Raw genomic sequence first — 17,611 nt, forward strand, 5'->3', positions numbered from 1 at the left:
CATAAATTATAATCCCCAAACTCTCACGACAATTCTCCAAATAACACGTATAAACATTATATATGTACATGCTTTTTTATGCAAGTGTTTACAGACTGAAGTCGTTTTAAATGTCATAAATTAACAGAATAACACAATGGAGATCGAATCTAGTACGTGCCACGGTGCTGGTTTTATTGTGAAAGGTAAGCGGAAGTGGAGGTTTTAAGATGGCAGACTTGACGGTGACGGACAGCGGAGCGGACAGGACGGGCAGGACGAGGATGGGACACCGACGCTATTCACCCCCCAGACACCCAACTGAGGTCCGGACTCAAGCGTCAGTCATGGTTTTGCGGTAGTTCCGCATTTTAACTCCATTTTCTGGTGTCTTTATTTGCGGGCTTCAAAGCTAATAGAGAGTAGCCGGGCAGAGTTGCTGGCGGTGGGAAGGAAGTTGTCCGCGGCCGAGGAAACACAACAGGAAACCAGGGAGGGAGGGTCGATAAACCCCGGCAGACATGGAGGACTCCGGCTCGGCCCTGGAGAAGAATGTGGCCGACCTGACGGTGATGGACGTGTACGACATCGCCGCGGTGGTGGGCCAGGAGTTCGAGCGGATCATCGACCAGTACGGCTGCGAGGCTCTGTCCAGGCTGATGCCCAAGGTGGTGCGGGTGCTGGAGATCCTGGAGGTGATGGTGAGCCGCAGCTGCATCAGCCCCGAGACCGAGGAGCTGCGGCTGGAGCTGGACAAGCTGCGGCTGGAGAGGCTGGACCGGCTGGAGAAGGAGAAGAAGCACAGAAAGGTCGGACACCTAGTTAACAGGTTTACACCGAGTCGAGTTGGTAACTAGTCACAGTTAAACTCAGCCGGCGACAGCGTCAAAGAAGTGGACGTAGCTTCCGGTTGAGTGACGTGAGACGCAGGGCAGCAGAAGTGCCAGGAATCTATCAGACTGTTATTACGTGGCGTTGAGCTTTAAAACTGATCGGAGATCAGCCTCCGATTTTTATTTACATAAATATATCCATCGTCGTCTTCCGCTTATTCCTAGTAGTAGACTAGTAAGGGTCGCGGGGGGCTGGAGGCGAGAGGCGGGGTTCACCCTGGACAGGTCGCAAGTCCAACATACAGAGACGAACAACCATTCACACTCACACCTACGGTCAATTTAGAGAATCAATCAGCCTCGTTCCCAAATTGATGTCTTTGGACTGTGGGAGGAAGCTGGAGTACCTGAGAGAACCCACACAGGAACAGGGAGAACATGGAGACTCACACAAAAAGATCCAGCGCCCGAGCCGGGACTCGAACCCCGAACCTTCTTGCTGTGAGGCCACAGTGCAGTGGTCAGCACTGTTTATTTATGTAGGGCCACAGTGCAGTGGTCAGCACTGTGGCCCTACATAAATATATTTAAACTATAAATGGAGGAAGTGGGCCTGAACTCAGGTTTGGGTTGGTTTGTTGTTGTTGTTGTTGTTGTTGTTGCAGTTGCAATGATCCCGCAGGTGTGGTTCAGTTACTAAAGATCTGCGCAAAAGGTGAAACATTTACTGTTTAACAGGTAATAACCTTTAAGTGCCTAAACTGACTTAAGTGCTGCACTTTGAAAGGGAGTGCTACAGCTGACATCTGTAGTTAGCTCTGTTTAGTTCTAGTTAGCTCTGTTTAGTTCTAGTTAGCTCTGTGTAGTTCTAGTTAGCTCTGTTTAGTTCTAGTTAGCTCTACTTAGCTCTAGTGAGCACTACTTTGCTCTGGTTAGCTCTGCTTAGTTCTAGTTAGCTCTGGTTAGCTCTAGTTAGCTCCACTTAGCTCTGTTTAGTTCTAGTTAGCTCTGTTTAGTTCTAGTTAGCTCTACTTAGCTCTAGTGAGCACTACTTTGCTCTGGTTAGCTCTGCTTAGTTCTAGTTAGCTCTGGTTAGCTCCACTTAGCTCTGTTTAGTTCTAGTTAGCTCTACTTAGCTCTGGTTAGCTCTGTTTAGTTCTAGTTAGCTCTACTTAGCTCTGGTTGGCTCTATTTAGTTCTTCTTAGCTCTGTTTAGTTCTAGTTAGCTCTGTTTAGTGATAATTAGCTGTGGTTAGGGGTCACACGTCTGGTGATGTACTGTGTGTTCCCCACTCTCCTTGTTCTTCCTGATCACATCTACTGCACATCCGTGACTTCTTTCAAGAATGAGAGTTTGTTCGCAGCTCCTCTGCTGCTGCAGGAATGTTTCATAATCCTCTGTCATCCGTTTGATTCTGATGCTTCACGGGATCCTCCGTGTCACTCCTGTGTGTTCTGTACCTGCATAAGGGGGCGGGGCTTAACAGACAGAAGTAAGAACTATCTGATGCTTTCATCGGTGCTTGTGTTCTTTGATCAGCAGTGAATTTGACGTCCTGCACTAAAATGTTCTGCATATAAGAACAAGGTTTTGATGACAATTATCTGAAGCTTCCACCTATGAACACAGATGCGGAACGCTCTGGGAATGCTTGGGAACGCTCCAGGCTCCCTCAGGAACGTTGAACTGGTGAAATCCAGTCTGCTTTGAGCAGCAGCAACCCTCAGTGGAGGAATCCATCTCCTCCAGTTTATCATGGTCTAATCCAGGCAGGAGAGGTGGCGTCTCCTCTGTCTGTTACAGAGCAAACAGAGGAGGGACGGGGGACCCCATGCCTCCTGTGCGCCGGCGGCGGGGCCAGTCGCAGTGCTGAGTCAGCATCTGTACCAGAGGAACAGCTCGTTCTGAACGCTGATTGAGTTTGTTCGCAGCTCCTCTGCTGCAGCAGGAATGTTTCATAATCCTCTGTCATCCGTTTGATTCTGATGCTTCACGGGATCCTCCGTGTCACTCCTGTGTGTTCTGTACCTGCATAAGGGGGCGGGGCTTAACAGTCTAATGGGTTAACTAGGGCGCTGATTTGAAACTGGCTCTTTGTGGTGTTTCCACTTCCCGACTGTAAATGTCATACGAATCATCCTGTGAGGTGCGTCCAGGTCTTCCAGTGAAGGCAGAACTCTTTACATTGGGACTGGCATCGAACCTGCATTCTTCCTGACGGCCAGCAGGGGGCGCCTCCCCTGGTAAAACAGAGGCCAACGAGTAAAGAAGCCAGATTGATTGCCTTTGTGAACATTATTATAATCAGTCACTAGTTAGAAGCTTACATTTTGCCGCATCCAGTTAAACAGGATCAAATCGATCGCTAAACGGAAGGTTTCAAAGTCACAAACTGATAAGTGACATCACGCTGGCCACGCCCACTCACTCAGTCAGGCTGTGGACTCGATGTCCTGTGGCTCCAAAGGAAAGTCTGGCTCCTTTCCTCACCACAGTTGTCTTGGTGGTGGTTTTTCCAGTCACTCACTCTAAGGTTACACAGTTGAGTCAGAACGAAACCTCTTGTCTGTTTCTGTCGAGTAATGGACTTGATCACATGACCCCAGCGTCAACTTGATCACATGACACTAGCACCAGTGCTCCAGCCAATAGCATCATTGGCATTACTGACACGCTACTTTGAGAGAGAAATGCAGTGCAAGTACTCATCAAAGTAATATTAGAAATATTTTATTGTCGTAGTGACTTATGGAAAAAGTCTGAAGTAAATATTCTAATAGTATTAAAGTAAAAACTGTGTACTCAATATCGGTCTGTATTGCATTCGAACTACAGTGATTATTGTGTTACAGTTTTGAAGTATCAGTGTGTGAGCAGCATGTTGGTGATGGAGCTGCTGCAGGTGGAGACAAAACTACTGTACTACTGCGTATAGAACTACTGTACTGCTGCATATAGAACTACGGTACTACTACGTATAGAACTACTGTACTACTGCATGTAGAACTACTGTACTACTGCGTGTAGAACTACTGTACTACTGCGTATAGAACTACTGTACTACTGCATATAGAACTACTGTACTACAGCGTATAGAACTACGGTACTACTACGTATAGAACTACTGTACTACTGCATGTAGAACTACTGTACTACTGCGTGTAGAACTACTGTACTACTGCGTATAGAACTACTGTACTACTGCATATAGAACTACTGTACTACAGCGTATAGAACTACTGTACTACTGCATATAGAACTACGGTACTACTACGTATAGAACTACGGTACTACTGCGTATAGAACTACTGTACTACTGCATGTAGAACTACTGTACTACTGCATGTAGAACTACTGTACTACTGCATGTAGAACTACTGTACTACTGCATGTAGAACTACTGTACTACTGCATATAGAACTACTGTACTACTGCGTATAGAACTACGGTACTACTACGTATAGAACTACTGTACTACTGCATGTAGAACTACTGTACTACTGCGTGTAGAACTACTGTACTACTGCGTATAGAACTACTGTACTACTGCATATAGAACTACTGTACTACAGCGTATAGAACTACTGTACTACTGCATATAGAACTACGGTACTACTACGTATAGAACTACGGTACTACTACGTATAGAACTACGGTACTACTGCGTATAGAACTACTGTACTACTGCATGTAGAACTACTGTACTACTGCATGTAGAACTACTGTACTACTGCATGTAGAACTACTGTACTACTGCATATAGAACTACGGCACTACTACGTATAGAACTACTGTACTACTGCATGTAGAACTACTGTACTACTGCATATAGAACTACGGTACTACTTCGTATAGAACTACTGTACTACTGCATGTAGAACTACTGTACTACTGCATATAGAACTACGGTACTACTACATATAGAACTACTGTACTACTGCATGTAGAACTACTGTACTACTACGTATAGAACTACTGTACTACTGCATGTAGAACTACTGTACTACTGCGTGTAGAACTACTGTACTACTGCGTATAGAACTACTGTACTACTGCATATAGAACTACTGTTCTACAGCGTATAGAACTACTGTTCTACAGCGTATAGAACTACTGTACTACTGCATATAGAACTACGGTACTACTACGTATAGAACTACGGTACTACTGCATGTAGAACTACTGTACTACTGCATATAGAACTACGGTACTACTACGTATAGAACTACTGTACTACTGCATGTAGAAGTACTGTACTACTGCGTATAGAACTACGGTACTACTGCGTATAGAACTACTGTACTACTGCATGTAGAACTACTGTACTACTGCGTATAGAACTACTGTACTACTGCGTATAGAACTACTGTACTACTGCATATAGAACTACTGTACTACTGCGTATAGAACTACTGTACTACTGCGTATAGAACTACTGTACTACTGCGTATAGAACTACTGTACTACTGCGTATAGAACTACTGTACTACTGCGTATAGAACTACTGTACTACTGCGTGAACTGTAATTTCCGTCTGAGATGTTGAGCAGCAGAAGCATAACAAAGTCAGGTGTAAATGCTAGTTGCTAGCATGTGTAGTTCCAGTACACAAGAGCTGTCCGCTCACTACCAGTCTCTCTGCTCAATACCAGTCTCTCTGCTCACTACCAGTCTCTCTGCTCACTACCAGTCTCTCTGCTCCCTTCTAGTCTCTGCTCACTACTAGTCTCTGCTCCCTTCTAGTCTCTGCTCACTACCAGTCTCTGCTCACTACCAGTCTCTCTGCTCCCTTCTAGTCTCTGCTCACTACCAGTCTGTCTACCCGCTGCGTCTCTGCAGGAATGCTGTTGTGGCTGCGAGTCCGTCTGCTCGCTGCTATAAAAAGTCAGTGTGTCAGGTTCTCGTGACAGTGACAGGGCGGTGGTGAACACGCTCACACGTTCGCCGGTGGACTGATTAACAGCATCTCATGACTCTTATAAAGTTACGAGAGGAGATTTCTGCTTCGTCTAACGAGAAAATAAAGTAGAAGTTAGTTGCTGAATGTTGACCCAGGTGTTGGTTCCCTTCTGATTTAACTCTCTTGATCCATTTATTTTGATACAGTTTCAATCTCTCCCTATGCCTTTAATTATCATCCAATTGTTGTTAGTGTTCTTTCCTACCTATCCTCTTTTTATATTTAACCTATCTTTGTATTTTGCCTCTAAAATTTAGAATAAAACATATTTTTGATATCATTAAAAAAAAACATCTTAACATTTGATCGTTACGATCTGCTGATTATTTTCTGAATTTTCACCAGTTCATATTTTCTGTAACTTCCGGGCCGGCCCAGAGAACCAGCAGTGCGAGAGGAGAGATGAGTGCTTGTGTGTGAAATGGCTGAAACATCAAATCGCTGGCTGTTCCTCTGTGGAGTTTGACTGTCACACGTGAAGGCGGCGTGTAATAGAGCTCTCCATGCTGGTTTACACAGCTCTCCAGACTCACTAGCAGTCGTGTCAACGCATCCTGAGTGCAGCAGGATTAGATTTCACAGCACAATCGAGCGTTTCTCTCCGGACAGTCCGGTGAACCAGAATAAAAGTGTGGAAAACATCGTGAATGCAGACGTGTCCCTGCAGGTCACGGGATGTGAGAGGATTCGTAGAATCGATGACAAGAAGCGTTAAAAGCTGTTCTGGAGGCTTCACATCAGTTTTCCCTTCCGTTTGTCACACATTTACTGTATAAATGTACCACCATGGTGTGTTTTTCTTTGCCCTGCGCATCGACTGAGCCTGCATACACCAGGTCCACAACACCCAAACAACCGATAGCTGCTGCCGATGCACCGGCATTATTGTACAGCCCTGGCGTTGAGTTATGCCTACAAAAAACAGAGCTGGAAAAGCTGTCGTCGAAACCAACAAATAAAACACCCACATCAACAAGTTAAAGACCGGACGCCCACAGAGAATTAGCAGAGTCGCAGGATTCGTCCTCAGGGGATCATGAGCGCAACGTCTCAGCGAGGGAAAAAAAAGAATGCTGAGTTTTCATCGTGTGTGTGTGTGTGTGTGTGCGTGTGTGCGCGCGCACGTGCAGGAGCTGGAGCTGGTGGAGGACGTGTGGAGAGGAGAAGCTCAGGATCTGCTCTCCCAGATCGCTCAGCTGCAGGAGGAGAACAAAACGCTCCTCACCAGCATGTCCATCAAAGACCCCATGAGTGAGGAGGACCTGCAGAAGCACGAGGGTGGGGATCAGCACAACACTGCACCGGACTCACTCAGAAAACAAGGACTTAACAAGTTCTGTGCTTCTTCAAAAAAAAAACAGTTCCCGCTTTCTGCACATCAGCACCGTGATGCTCAGGATTAATTTGATCTGCTTATTGTTATTGAATGTTGGTAAAAATCAACTCAGTAGATCGACTAACTTGTTAAAAGCGCAGTGCTGGTGATTCTCCGCAGGCTCGTCAGTACAAGCAGCGCCCAAAATGTTACACCGTCTCATTTATTGTTATTGAAAAAAACCAGTTACAGAAGTCAAACGACAAAATCGTGCAGGGACATTGTGACTGAACGAGCCGCCAGAAATCATTTCTCTGTTGAACTTTGTACTCTGCTGCCCGTGTCGAGTAACAAAAATGACACATTTATCAATTCTAAAGCTAAATATTGCAGGGGAGCTACCTCAGCCCCCCCCCCCCCCACTACAGTTCTGATGGTGCTGACTGATTCTAAAAGCGCCGTTGATGGTGTTTCAAAGATATGGATTATTGTGACTTCACATAAATGGATAGAAAACAACACCAGCACACACAAAGGAAGCCTTCTCTGGGTCTGACGGCGAGCCAGTGCCTGCATCAGGGGCTCTCGCACATCCACACAGTGGCCGCAGTCAGTCAGAAACACAGCCTCAGTGTACACACACCTGCTACACACGCACACGCGCACGTGCTTGCATACTAATCAACTGGTCTTGGCAGCTTGTAAACATGAATATCTCCTCTGCTTGCTCCCTCATCCTCGTCTCTCTCTCTCTCTCCCTCTCTCTCTCTCTCCAGGTATGACAGAGCGAGAGAGGCAGGTGATGAAGAAGCTGAAAGAAGTCGTGGACAAGCAGAGAGACGAGATTCGAGCGAAGGACCGTGAGCTCACGCTGAAGAACGAGGACATCGAAGCAGTAAGGCCACTCAAAAGGGGGAGGAGCCCTGCTGGGACACAACTTGCAGCCCCTCCTGTTTAGATACTTGGAGGCCATGAGCTGTAACTTTTGAAAATATATAAAATAAACAAATCAAGGGAACAATTTCTATTTGTTGGCCTGACGTGTCTCATTATGTCCACACCAGGGCTCCGTACTGTAGGAATAAACTTGTAAACTGAAAAGTCTGAACAAAGAATGGCTGCTCTGATTTTAGGGCCCATAAATCGATGACGTGTGGAGGCTCATCCTCCCTCCGTCCTCTCCGTCCTCGCAGCTCCAGCAGCAGCAGTCTCGCCTCATGAAAATCAATCACGACCTTCGCCATAAGATCTCCGTGGTGGAGGCTCAGGGCAAAGCACTGATCGAACAGAAGGTGGAGCTGGAGGCCAGCGCTCAGGCACGGGGACAGGAAGTCGGCGCCCTCCGGCAGGAAGTTGGACGCTTACGGGAGCGCCTGCTAGGAGAAGGTCCTGTCCAGGATACCGAGGAAGTCCCACCTCAGCCCCCTTCACCTGCAGAGGTAACACGAGTTGCTTTAGACAGCTAAAGAGGTCATAATTGAATTTATTTTTAGAATTGCTCAGGAAACCATCAGAAATGCCTGATAAATTCCATCACTGTAATAAACCTGAAACAGACCAGGAGACAGGGACCCTTGTGTTAGCAAGCTGAGGCCCTAGTAGCTAGTTAGCTTAGCACAATGAATAGTAGGGGATTAGAAGTGTTAGCATGCCTCAGTCAAAGGTCATCAACTTTCTCAGGTTCAAGATGTTGGTTTGTCCAGCAGTAACCCTCCTCATCCTCTCACACAAATGTCAGCAGGATGCTAACACTTCCCACTCACCACCATCCATTGTTCTAAGCTAACTAGCATGAGTCTCAACAGAGTCTCTGTCTTCTTGTCTGTCCCCGGGGGGGCGATGGTCAGTTGGAGACTTTCCCCAAAGTTTGACAAGTTCTTTTTATCATTTCTTGACCACTCATGACCCTTTAGAGGGCCAGACCCTGAGTTTGGGCAGCACTGGAGTAAAGTAGCTTCCTACAACACCAACCAGAGAGCCACTGGAGTACAACAAAAGCAATGAAAAGGTTGATTTTTTTTTTAATAAAAGGAAGTAATTACATGCGAGATTTTTAATTGTAACGAGGTCTTCTCACAGTGTGGTATTCATGCTGTTGCTTAAGTGAAGGATCTGAGGGATTTTTCCATCCCAGCAGGTCTGGGATCAGTGTTTCTGTGGCTCAGTAAATCCTGCTTTGTTTACGGTGGCCTGCCACTTTAAACACCGGCACCACGACAGGATTTTCTATTTTTGGAGATGCGCGTCTTTCTCCGCCTCTCTGGCAGGTCACGCTTTATGAGCACAACTCTTGCTAGATTTGTGTCGATTGTTTCTGCTAAAATGATCAAACTCATGCGATCTTTGGCGGGTCTCAGGTTCCCGTCCAGACTCGCCGCTCTCTGTCTTTCTGTCAAACTCACGACAGCAGACGTCTGTGGACAGCAGGATGTTACACACTGCAGGGTTTCACACACAGACTTCTTGTGTGCGGACACTCAGGTTTTGTCATTTTAATTTTTTTGATCGGTCTGAGAGGCGATTGATGAGCCATCAGTCGGCCCTCCTCTCCTCCTCACCTGTCGCTCTGCTCTGAGGAGGTCTGACAGAGAGAGACTCAGACTCGCCTGTTTAATGGAGAGACCTCCTTCTGTAGTCTGTTGTGTAATCTTATAGGCACACCTGGTTGGTCTTGATGATGTCATTCGCCATCACGTGAGCTTCCACTGTTTTAACAAAGTCCGTCACCAACAACAGGTCTCCTCCACCTGCAGCTCACTGCTGCACGGGTGACTTAATAAAACATCCTGCTGGAATTAAGCGAGTTACTAGAGGAGTTTCCCCGAAATGAGAAGGACTAAAGACACGCGTGCACAGGACTAAAGACACGAGTGCACAGGACTAAAGACACGAGTGCACAGGACTAAAGACACGAGTGCACAGGACTAAAGACACGAGTGCACAGGACTAAAGACACGAGTGCACAGTGCTTTAACTTCGGAAGGATGTTAAATACTGGGCTGGGACGGAGTATTTCTGTAGTACTTCTCACCTGCTTATCTCATGAAAACAAGATTCGTTCTGCATTTTTTCCCCTGGAGCCTCTGACCTGTGTGTGCCGCCACCTCTCTGACTTGTCGTCTATCCTGAGGACTGATCATGTGATTAGCGTGTTGTGTGTAAAGACAAGAGTCCAGCGAGTCCTTCTGGCTCTGCGCACACTCAAACTGTGTTGTTAGTAAAGCAGAAGTTTAGAAAGCAGCATCCCGACCACCAACGGAGATAATAAACTGTCTTTTGCTCCACCAGCGTGGTGAAGCTGCAGCGGCGGTGGGGGCCCAGGGCTGGTCAGTCACACCTGACCCTCCTGAGCTGATGTCGGGCGGGGTTGTCTTGGCCCCGCGGCCCCTGCCGGGCTCACTCAGCTCCGACACACATGAGGATGAGGAGGCTGAGGACGAGGCGGTGTTGCTCTGGGTAATGGAGGAGTGTTCGCTAGCCATCAGAGTGCTGTGGTTGACTCTAAGCTCGTAGGTAGAAGCACTAATGTTTGTCCGACCCATGACAAGAGGACGCCATGGGTGTCCGACCACTAACAGTCAGGCACTAGGATTGTTTGCTCCTCGGCCAGCTGGCTGACACCTCACGGTCAACTGCACCCGTCTAAATATAGACGCTCCCAGCAGCTCGGCCGCTAACAGCACCTCCCGTTGAGCCTCCGTGCACCCTGATCCTGATACACCCGCACTAGAAACGACCCTTTCAAGTCCAACTGAAATGAAGTTGTGTGTCTGTCTCGCTGCTGCGGCGCATATCAAGGTTCAGAGTGCGCTGGAATCTACTCGGTTTAAAAAGGTCCACTTTCCAGATAATCTTTAAAAACCCCTCAGTTAAAATACAGAAATGAGCCACTTTAGGTCCTGAGCAATCGTTTTGGCCCGATCTTTTTTCCTTTTAAAGCAGCTGAAGCTGTCGTCCTGTGAGCCGCCTGTCAATCATGCTGCCGCTGACAGTCAGAGACTTTGGGTCGGCCGCGTCTTCAAGCCAGCAGCAGCTGTAGACAATCCCAGACGACAAGTCATGATTTTAAATCTGATGGTGAAGCCACGATCATGAGGGAGGTTTGATCGGATGAAGGAGTCAAACAGCGGGAACGGCTCCTGATGTCTGGAGAGCAGCGGCAGGTTTTTTGGGGTTTTTTTGTTTTTTTATGGCGCCGCACCAGAGGTGTGGTGGTGGATTATCCACACACTCTGGGTGACTGGTAGGTGAAGCATCATGAAGTAGTCATAACAAGAAACAAGCAGACGGACGCCGATCGGACACGTAAACAGTGAGGCGATGTTTCAGTTGGACTTGGCGTGTAGAGCTGTGGTCTGTTTGCCCCGTGCATGAGTGACTCCTGGCTTCCTGTCTTGCTGAAGTCAAGTTGTTGTTGTTTTTTTGTTTTTTGTTGTTTTTTTTTTAACAAAGTGAATGAAAAATGTGCAGATTAAAAAAAGAACCCAGTCTTAGTTCAAAGGCAGGAGGGAAGGGCCAACATTTATTGGAACAAGGCCTGATGTCTGACTTGCCACCAGGAGGCGATGTGTGATGAGGACATGCCTGCCGTGTTCCAATATTTTACCAAGGTATCCTCACTTCCTTCCCGCCCTCCTTCCTTCCTTCCTTCCTTTCTTGCTTCCTCGTGTCTGGTTTTGGTTCCTCCATGTGACGCCTCTCTCTCTACAGGAGGCGCTGTGCGAGGAGGAGGCGGGAGGCCTGGACCCGAAGGACCCAAACCGTCCACGGTTCACCCTGCAGGAGCTGAGGGACGTCCTCCATGAGAGGAACGAGCTCAAAGCCAAAGTCTTCCTGCTGCAGGAAGAGCTGGCCTACTACAAAAGGTTGGCACTCAAGAGAAGCTCAGTCCTGACGTCACGTCTCTCTCAGTCTCTCCCCGGCGTGTGTGAAGGGAGGGAGACAGAGGTGTTGTCTGGATTTAGTTCTCATGTTCTGGCGAAAAGTGAAGCTAAAAACACTCTCCTACCACCTGCTCAGCTCTGGAGTTCCGCTTAGCAACCAGATGAAATTTCTCAGTGCAGGATTAAAGTCCTCCACCCAGCATGGCCAGGCCACTCTAACCGCTTACATAACCGTGATAAATAGGACAGACATCCATGACCTCATTTTCCCTGCTGGTTTCCCCTCACATGTGGAGTAAACGTTGTCAGACGTGATGTTGTGGCTCCTGGAGAAGTCGCCGGCTGATCACGACTCTTTGTCTCTGCAGTGAAGAACCAGAAGATGAGGCGGTGACCCCGAGTCCGTCTCCCTCGCCAGAACTGAGGACTCGCTCCCGCTTGTCTGCCCCGCCCGAGTCAGGAATCAAACGCCTGTACGTGGTGTTCTCACACACACACACATACACACACACATACACACACACACACATACACACACACACACACAGAGGTTCACCAGTTTTTTCTCTCGTGTGGCAAAAGATCAAGTTCGAGTCAAATTTATTTCTTTGGAACGTTTAAAAGGAACTCGAGTGTTTCACTACAGCAAGTAAATGACACAGTATAGACGATTGTGTTCATCCGCGAGCAGAGAGCGAGCACACACCCGAACAAGCGCCACCATGAGGTCACTGTGGAAGTAGCAGTCATTCAAGACGCCAGCAGCACAGACGCTCGCTAACGGCCTGTGTTTGTTTGTTCCACAACAGCGGTTGAGAATTACAAAAGTGTCGTCAGCATGGTGCTGCCGTTTGAAACGGCGCCGCTGCATGTGACATTCTAACGTGATGATGCACGGTGTCACCTCGAGAAGGCTCTGGAGCCCCGCCCACTTTCACCAGTGTGTGTCAGTCCTCTGGCGCTCAGCTGTTGTTGTGTAGAAGCTCTGGTGAGCGTCAAGGCCGAGGGGCGGCGGTGGAGCAGTCGGGGGACACGTTCAGCTAAATGGGGCCTTTATTTGCTTTGAGAGGGAATTTCTCCTGAGCTCAAGTTTGATGTGGTCTCCCCCTGTTCGCCCCCCCCTCCCCTCCCCTCCCCCCTCTCTTCCTGTCTGTGTCTTTACTCCCGTGTGACAGGATCTTCACCGCCATTATGCCGATGGTGGCGGCTGGTTTGATCCCCGATGACCCCACTTTACAGCCAATCAGACGCCTTGTATCGCTTGTATGACCCCCCCCCCCATCAGAGTCTTCCCAAGCTAACAGCCTCCATTTCCCAGCATGCACCGCGGCTGCTTGTTAACCCTCTGTGGTATTCTGATTGGCTGATTGTGGGGCCGTCCTACCAGTCGTCCAGCGGGATGATCGGATGATAAAATCAGCCAGTCAGAATGGAGATGCTTGTCGTCTGCAACCTCCCACGTAACTCAGCTAAAGCGCCTTCACCTCAGCCAGCGGGTAGAAACCGCCAGTAACCACCTAACACCCGCCCCCGTGCGTGGACTCAGTCTTTGATGTTTCTGTGTTGTGCATGTTCATGTGAACGTGTCAGCATGAACCCAGCTGACCGCCACCTCAGTAGACGGAGCAGGCATTCGATGTGACGTCAGGTGTTAACGCCGTTGTGATGTCACAGACGTTGGCTGTAAGTTGTGATGCTAATGAATCCAGATCTGCCAAAACAGACTTAAGTTTTGGCCTCTTTTATGTTGATATTGTGATTTTTTTTAAATTTTTTTTTAATGAAAGTAAAAAACATTCAAAGTCATTTTAATGTGAAACTATTTGAAGTCAGTCTGAGGTTCAAGTGATGGTCCAGCTGGGTGCAGGCACCTCTCGTCTTTTACTGCCTGATGGCCAGCAGGGGGCGACGCGACAGGTTGCAAAAGGAAAATCTTCTTCTCTAAATCTGGATTTATAGTTGTGTTGCTGGAAATGTAGCGACGCGTCACATGGCCTCCTCCTCCTCCGCCTCTGCTCGGAGCTGTTTGCAGCCTTTACTCACTTCAGTGACTTTAACTCACTCATTTATTGGCTCAAACTCCTCTCAGCTGACATTGTTGGACGTTCACGTGAACGCACAAGACAGTGGCCCAGAAGCTCACTGCTGCCCTCTAGTGTTTGGGAGGTGTAACAGCAGCAGCAGCTGTCATTGCTCCATGTTAACAGTTTTGTTGGTGATTCACAATATTATTATTATTATTATTATTAACTAAAACACGTGAAAACATAAAGTGAGAGTGTCACTTTTCTTTATTTCTGAAACATTTGGAAAAGTCCACAGACCCTGTAGTTTATTGTCTCGTCAACAGCAGACGATGCATGAAAAAGGCGAGCAAAACCGGGAGAAACTTTGGTTGCCAGACCGTTGCGGTTGTGCTTGAAAGCCGCTGACACTGAGCCGATGAAGCCGTGCGTCCCTCGTCTCCATCACTCGTTTCTAATCTTCTTCACCGTGGCCCGGCGCCATCGCGGTGGTCTCTCTGTAAATTATGTTGTCACCGTCAATAGAACAGATGATAAAGCCTCTGTTGGCTGCTCTCCTTGTGGAAGCAGAAGACGAACCCATCAATACCAGCACTAATGATTATCGGTCAGCTGATTCATCGGTGGAGTTGCACCCATCCATCGCTGCTTGTCGCTTCGTAACAGGATACGACCATTTTGATCAGCCGATGTCCACACGCGCATGTCGGTCTCGTATCTGGCACTGAGAGACGTGGCGTCTGTCTTCTGTCTCTCCCTCTCTGTCCTCAGGTTTAGTTTCTTCTCCCGTGACAAGCAGCGGAGCTCGCAGCCGCAGCGGAGCTTGCAGTTTGACGGCGGCCTCGGCTCGTGGGCGGGGAAAGACGACGTGTACACAGAACAAGCCCAGGAGGCGCTGCAGCACATGTAGTCAGACGCCAAATTAACTCTCCATCAGTGGAGGCCAGACTAGAGACTCTCTCCGCCACGGAGACGTGGATCACCAGCTCCCATCTAGTTGTCACACCGGTTAACTGCGACATCACCACGACCTCCTGCAGGTCATACTGACGTTGCTACGTCACCACTCTGAGTATCCGATACGTGCTCATGACGTGTGATCATATCAAGTATGCACACATTTGCATGAATATCCAGAACCGAGATCTGGGCATTAGAACCAAGTCCCAAATTCTTGTTTCAAAGGGATTTTGGGGGGAAGTTTGCCCTGAAGGCTGTCTAACAGGACGTCAGCCAGGAAGTCTTTGTTATTCCTGGTTAACGCTGTGAAAGGATGTTCTCCTAAAACCTAATCAAGGAGTTTTGTTGTCTAAACTAACCCTGACAGTGGTAGAAACCTGAAAGTAACATTTTATTAAAAAATAAATCGGAGCCGGTATGCGAGCGGGGCAGGACTCAAAACGCACGAGCCTTCGCCCGTCGCGAGCGCCGCATTCACGGACGCATGTTCGTGTGGGAAGGAAACTTCGTCGCTCTCTGCTTGAAGCCTTCAGGACAAATTTCTCGGCTGTTCGATTTCTCATTTGAATCACTGAGAGAATCAGAAACGATTTTACCGCATTTTCAGAAGGAAGTCCGGCTGCTGGTGACATGAATACGATAGTTGGTGCCTTAAGTGCTGAGATGGAGGAAAACAAGTGTTTTTAATCATTTTCCACTTAATAATCATGCAAAAAAACATATTGATCTAGAACCAGTCTATATATATTTTTTCATAACACTCCATAAGTTATTTGAACATTTTATATTTTAAGTTTTGTTTTGTTTTTTTGAATTTGCTCGTCTTTATGAGCAGAGTGTTTTCCAGGCCAGGAGGCTCGACGGATGGCGAGACCTCAGGCCGGCAGCCTGAAGATGGTGGCCTCGTTACCGCAGCGACAGTAAACAGTGTGTAGTGGGGTTTTTTTCTGCTTGTCTAAAAGTGAAACACCTCAGAAAAACCTGGGGTGTTGAGTTAAAACCCGTGTTTTGCTTTCAAGCACGCGAGGGTGACGTAAGCTGCCTCATCTGCAGATGGAAAAGACGAAGAAACTCGGAATCTTCTGAAGAGAGAAAGGGGAACTCAAGTTGTCCGGGTGGAACGTGGCAGGTCGGTGCGTGTAGAAGCGGAGAGTTTAGTGAGATGGAAACGAGGGAAATGGCCGTTGCGACACGGATGAAGGAGAGGGGCGGAAGTGTGCTGGCCAACGCCAGTGAAATGAGTTCAGACACGAAGGCGAGTTTTCTTCTGATGAAAGCTGCAGCACGAATCCTGCCAGACTGAAGAGCGAACGCGCCGTCATCGTCCCTGATTGAGTCTGTGACGTCAAGAGCAACACTTGGGTGACCCGGGACGCGCCCGCGACCACGCCAGCAGCTCACAGCACGTAGGACCTGTGGCGTGCAGCAGACTTAGATGCTCTGTTTATAACCCACGCCGGGCGTGAACACCCTGCTTCTGCCACGACGACGAAACGACTCAAGAGTCAGAATCGTGACATGCGGTGGTGGTCAGATATCGGCGTCTGGCACCCTGCTGCGCTCGCCTCAGACTGAGCGATTCCCCGTCTGAAGCTCTGAAAGCGTTCACTTCAGACGGTGCCAAAGTTTTCTCAAACCTCCAGTCGGAAAACCAGCTTGATGTCACCAGTAAAACAGCAGCTTTGTGTCCAGTCACGACTCCATTGTGATGGCATTTACCTGAACCGCTGGGAAAGCAATATTAGCTTTCCTGGTGACGTTTGACCAGCACGTGACGGCTTCATTCCTCATTTACACGATGGCCTTTTGTTTGCCAAGGGAATTTGATGGGAGAAAGATAAAAACAAAACAAAAAACTTTGGGGTTTGCAAAATCAAAGACTTACAATAACTGCAAACAAATTAGTCAAATTATTTTTCTATTGATCCGTCGCCACTGGACTGAAGAGCTGTCAAGGAGAAACTTGAAATGGTTGAACTGAATTCTATTTATATTCCATTTTATCTTTTACGTATTGAGACGTCAAGAATGTCGACATGTCAGGCGTTGGAGGATCCACGGACTTAAAGCACGTGAAGGGAAAGAGGACGCGTCCGAGTGCAGCAGAGTTGTAGTTTCGCCTCATCTTCTCTGGTTTCCCTGCAGCTTCCAATAAAAATGAATGTTTGACAGGAAATGAGCGCATCTGTGCTTTATTAAATGAGCTGCACTCAAACTCTGGACGTCTTTGTCCTGTTTTTTCAAGGCTACCTGCGTCACTCGTCAGATGTCTGAGACAAACTTCATCCGTTCACTCACTGGCTCGCTTCATAATCTTTTACAACAGTTTGTAATGATTCACATGAAAAATATGACTTTTTTTAAATTAATGCAATGATGCTCAAGTTTCATTTGTTTGGAAATGAGAAATTATTCTGTAACTTCTGACATTTTGTTTTATTTTTAGTTTGCTGAACGTCATTGTTAGCTTTATTGTGTACAAACAGGAGTAAATCTGGGATTGTTAGCAATTAACGAGGGGTCATCAGCCATGAATCACTCGTAGGTGCAGGTGGACTGCAGGAGGGCTGCCGCAGTCACCTCGATCCCACAGTGGAGGGGTTTTAAACTGGTGGTGTGCTTCCCTCTGGTGGACAAAGAAGGCATTGCGAGTGGT

The 17,611-nt window shown here is 47.7% G+C and overlaps 1 protein-coding gene across 5 annotated transcripts; it reads left to right on the plus strand.

Moving 5' to 3' along the window:
- The first annotated feature begins 213 nt into the window (after positions 1-213).
- Positions 214-17,382, plus strand: rilpl1 (Rab interacting lysosomal protein-like 1). Of its 5 annotated transcripts, none has more exons than XM_086188357.1 (8): positions 214-788; positions 6,904-7,051; positions 7,865-7,983; positions 8,282-8,527; positions 11,799-11,953; positions 12,340-12,444; positions 13,147-13,234; positions 15,791-17,368. In XM_086188357.1, exons 1-8 carry the CDS (start codon positions 501-503, stop codon positions 15,845-15,847), a joined length of 1,206 nt encoding a protein of 401 aa, XP_086044483.1. In that variant the 5' UTR covers positions 214-500; the 3' UTR covers positions 15,848-17,368. The 5 variants fall into 5 exon arrangements, with proteins under 5 accessions (XP_086044483.1, XP_086044485.1, XP_086044484.1 ...); XM_086188359.1 differs by lacking the exon at positions 15,791-17,368 and adding an exon at positions 10,377-10,544 and having other exon boundaries at positions 13,147-14,887; XM_086188355.1 differs by lacking the exons at positions 6,904-7,051; positions 13,147-13,234 and adding an exon at positions 10,377-10,544 and having other exon boundaries at positions 224-305; positions 392-788; positions 14,767-17,382.
- The last annotated feature ends 229 nt before the right edge of the window (positions 17,383-17,611 follow it).

This window comes from Aulostomus chinensis, chromosome 19 (assembly GCF_037954235.1).
Source record: "Aulostomus chinensis isolate RoL2024-O1b breed Wild chromosome 19, RoL_Achi_v1.0, whole genome shotgun sequence".
In the NCBI taxonomy this organism is placed as follows: Eukaryota; Metazoa; Chordata; class Actinopteri; order Syngnathiformes; family Aulostomidae; genus Aulostomus; species Aulostomus chinensis.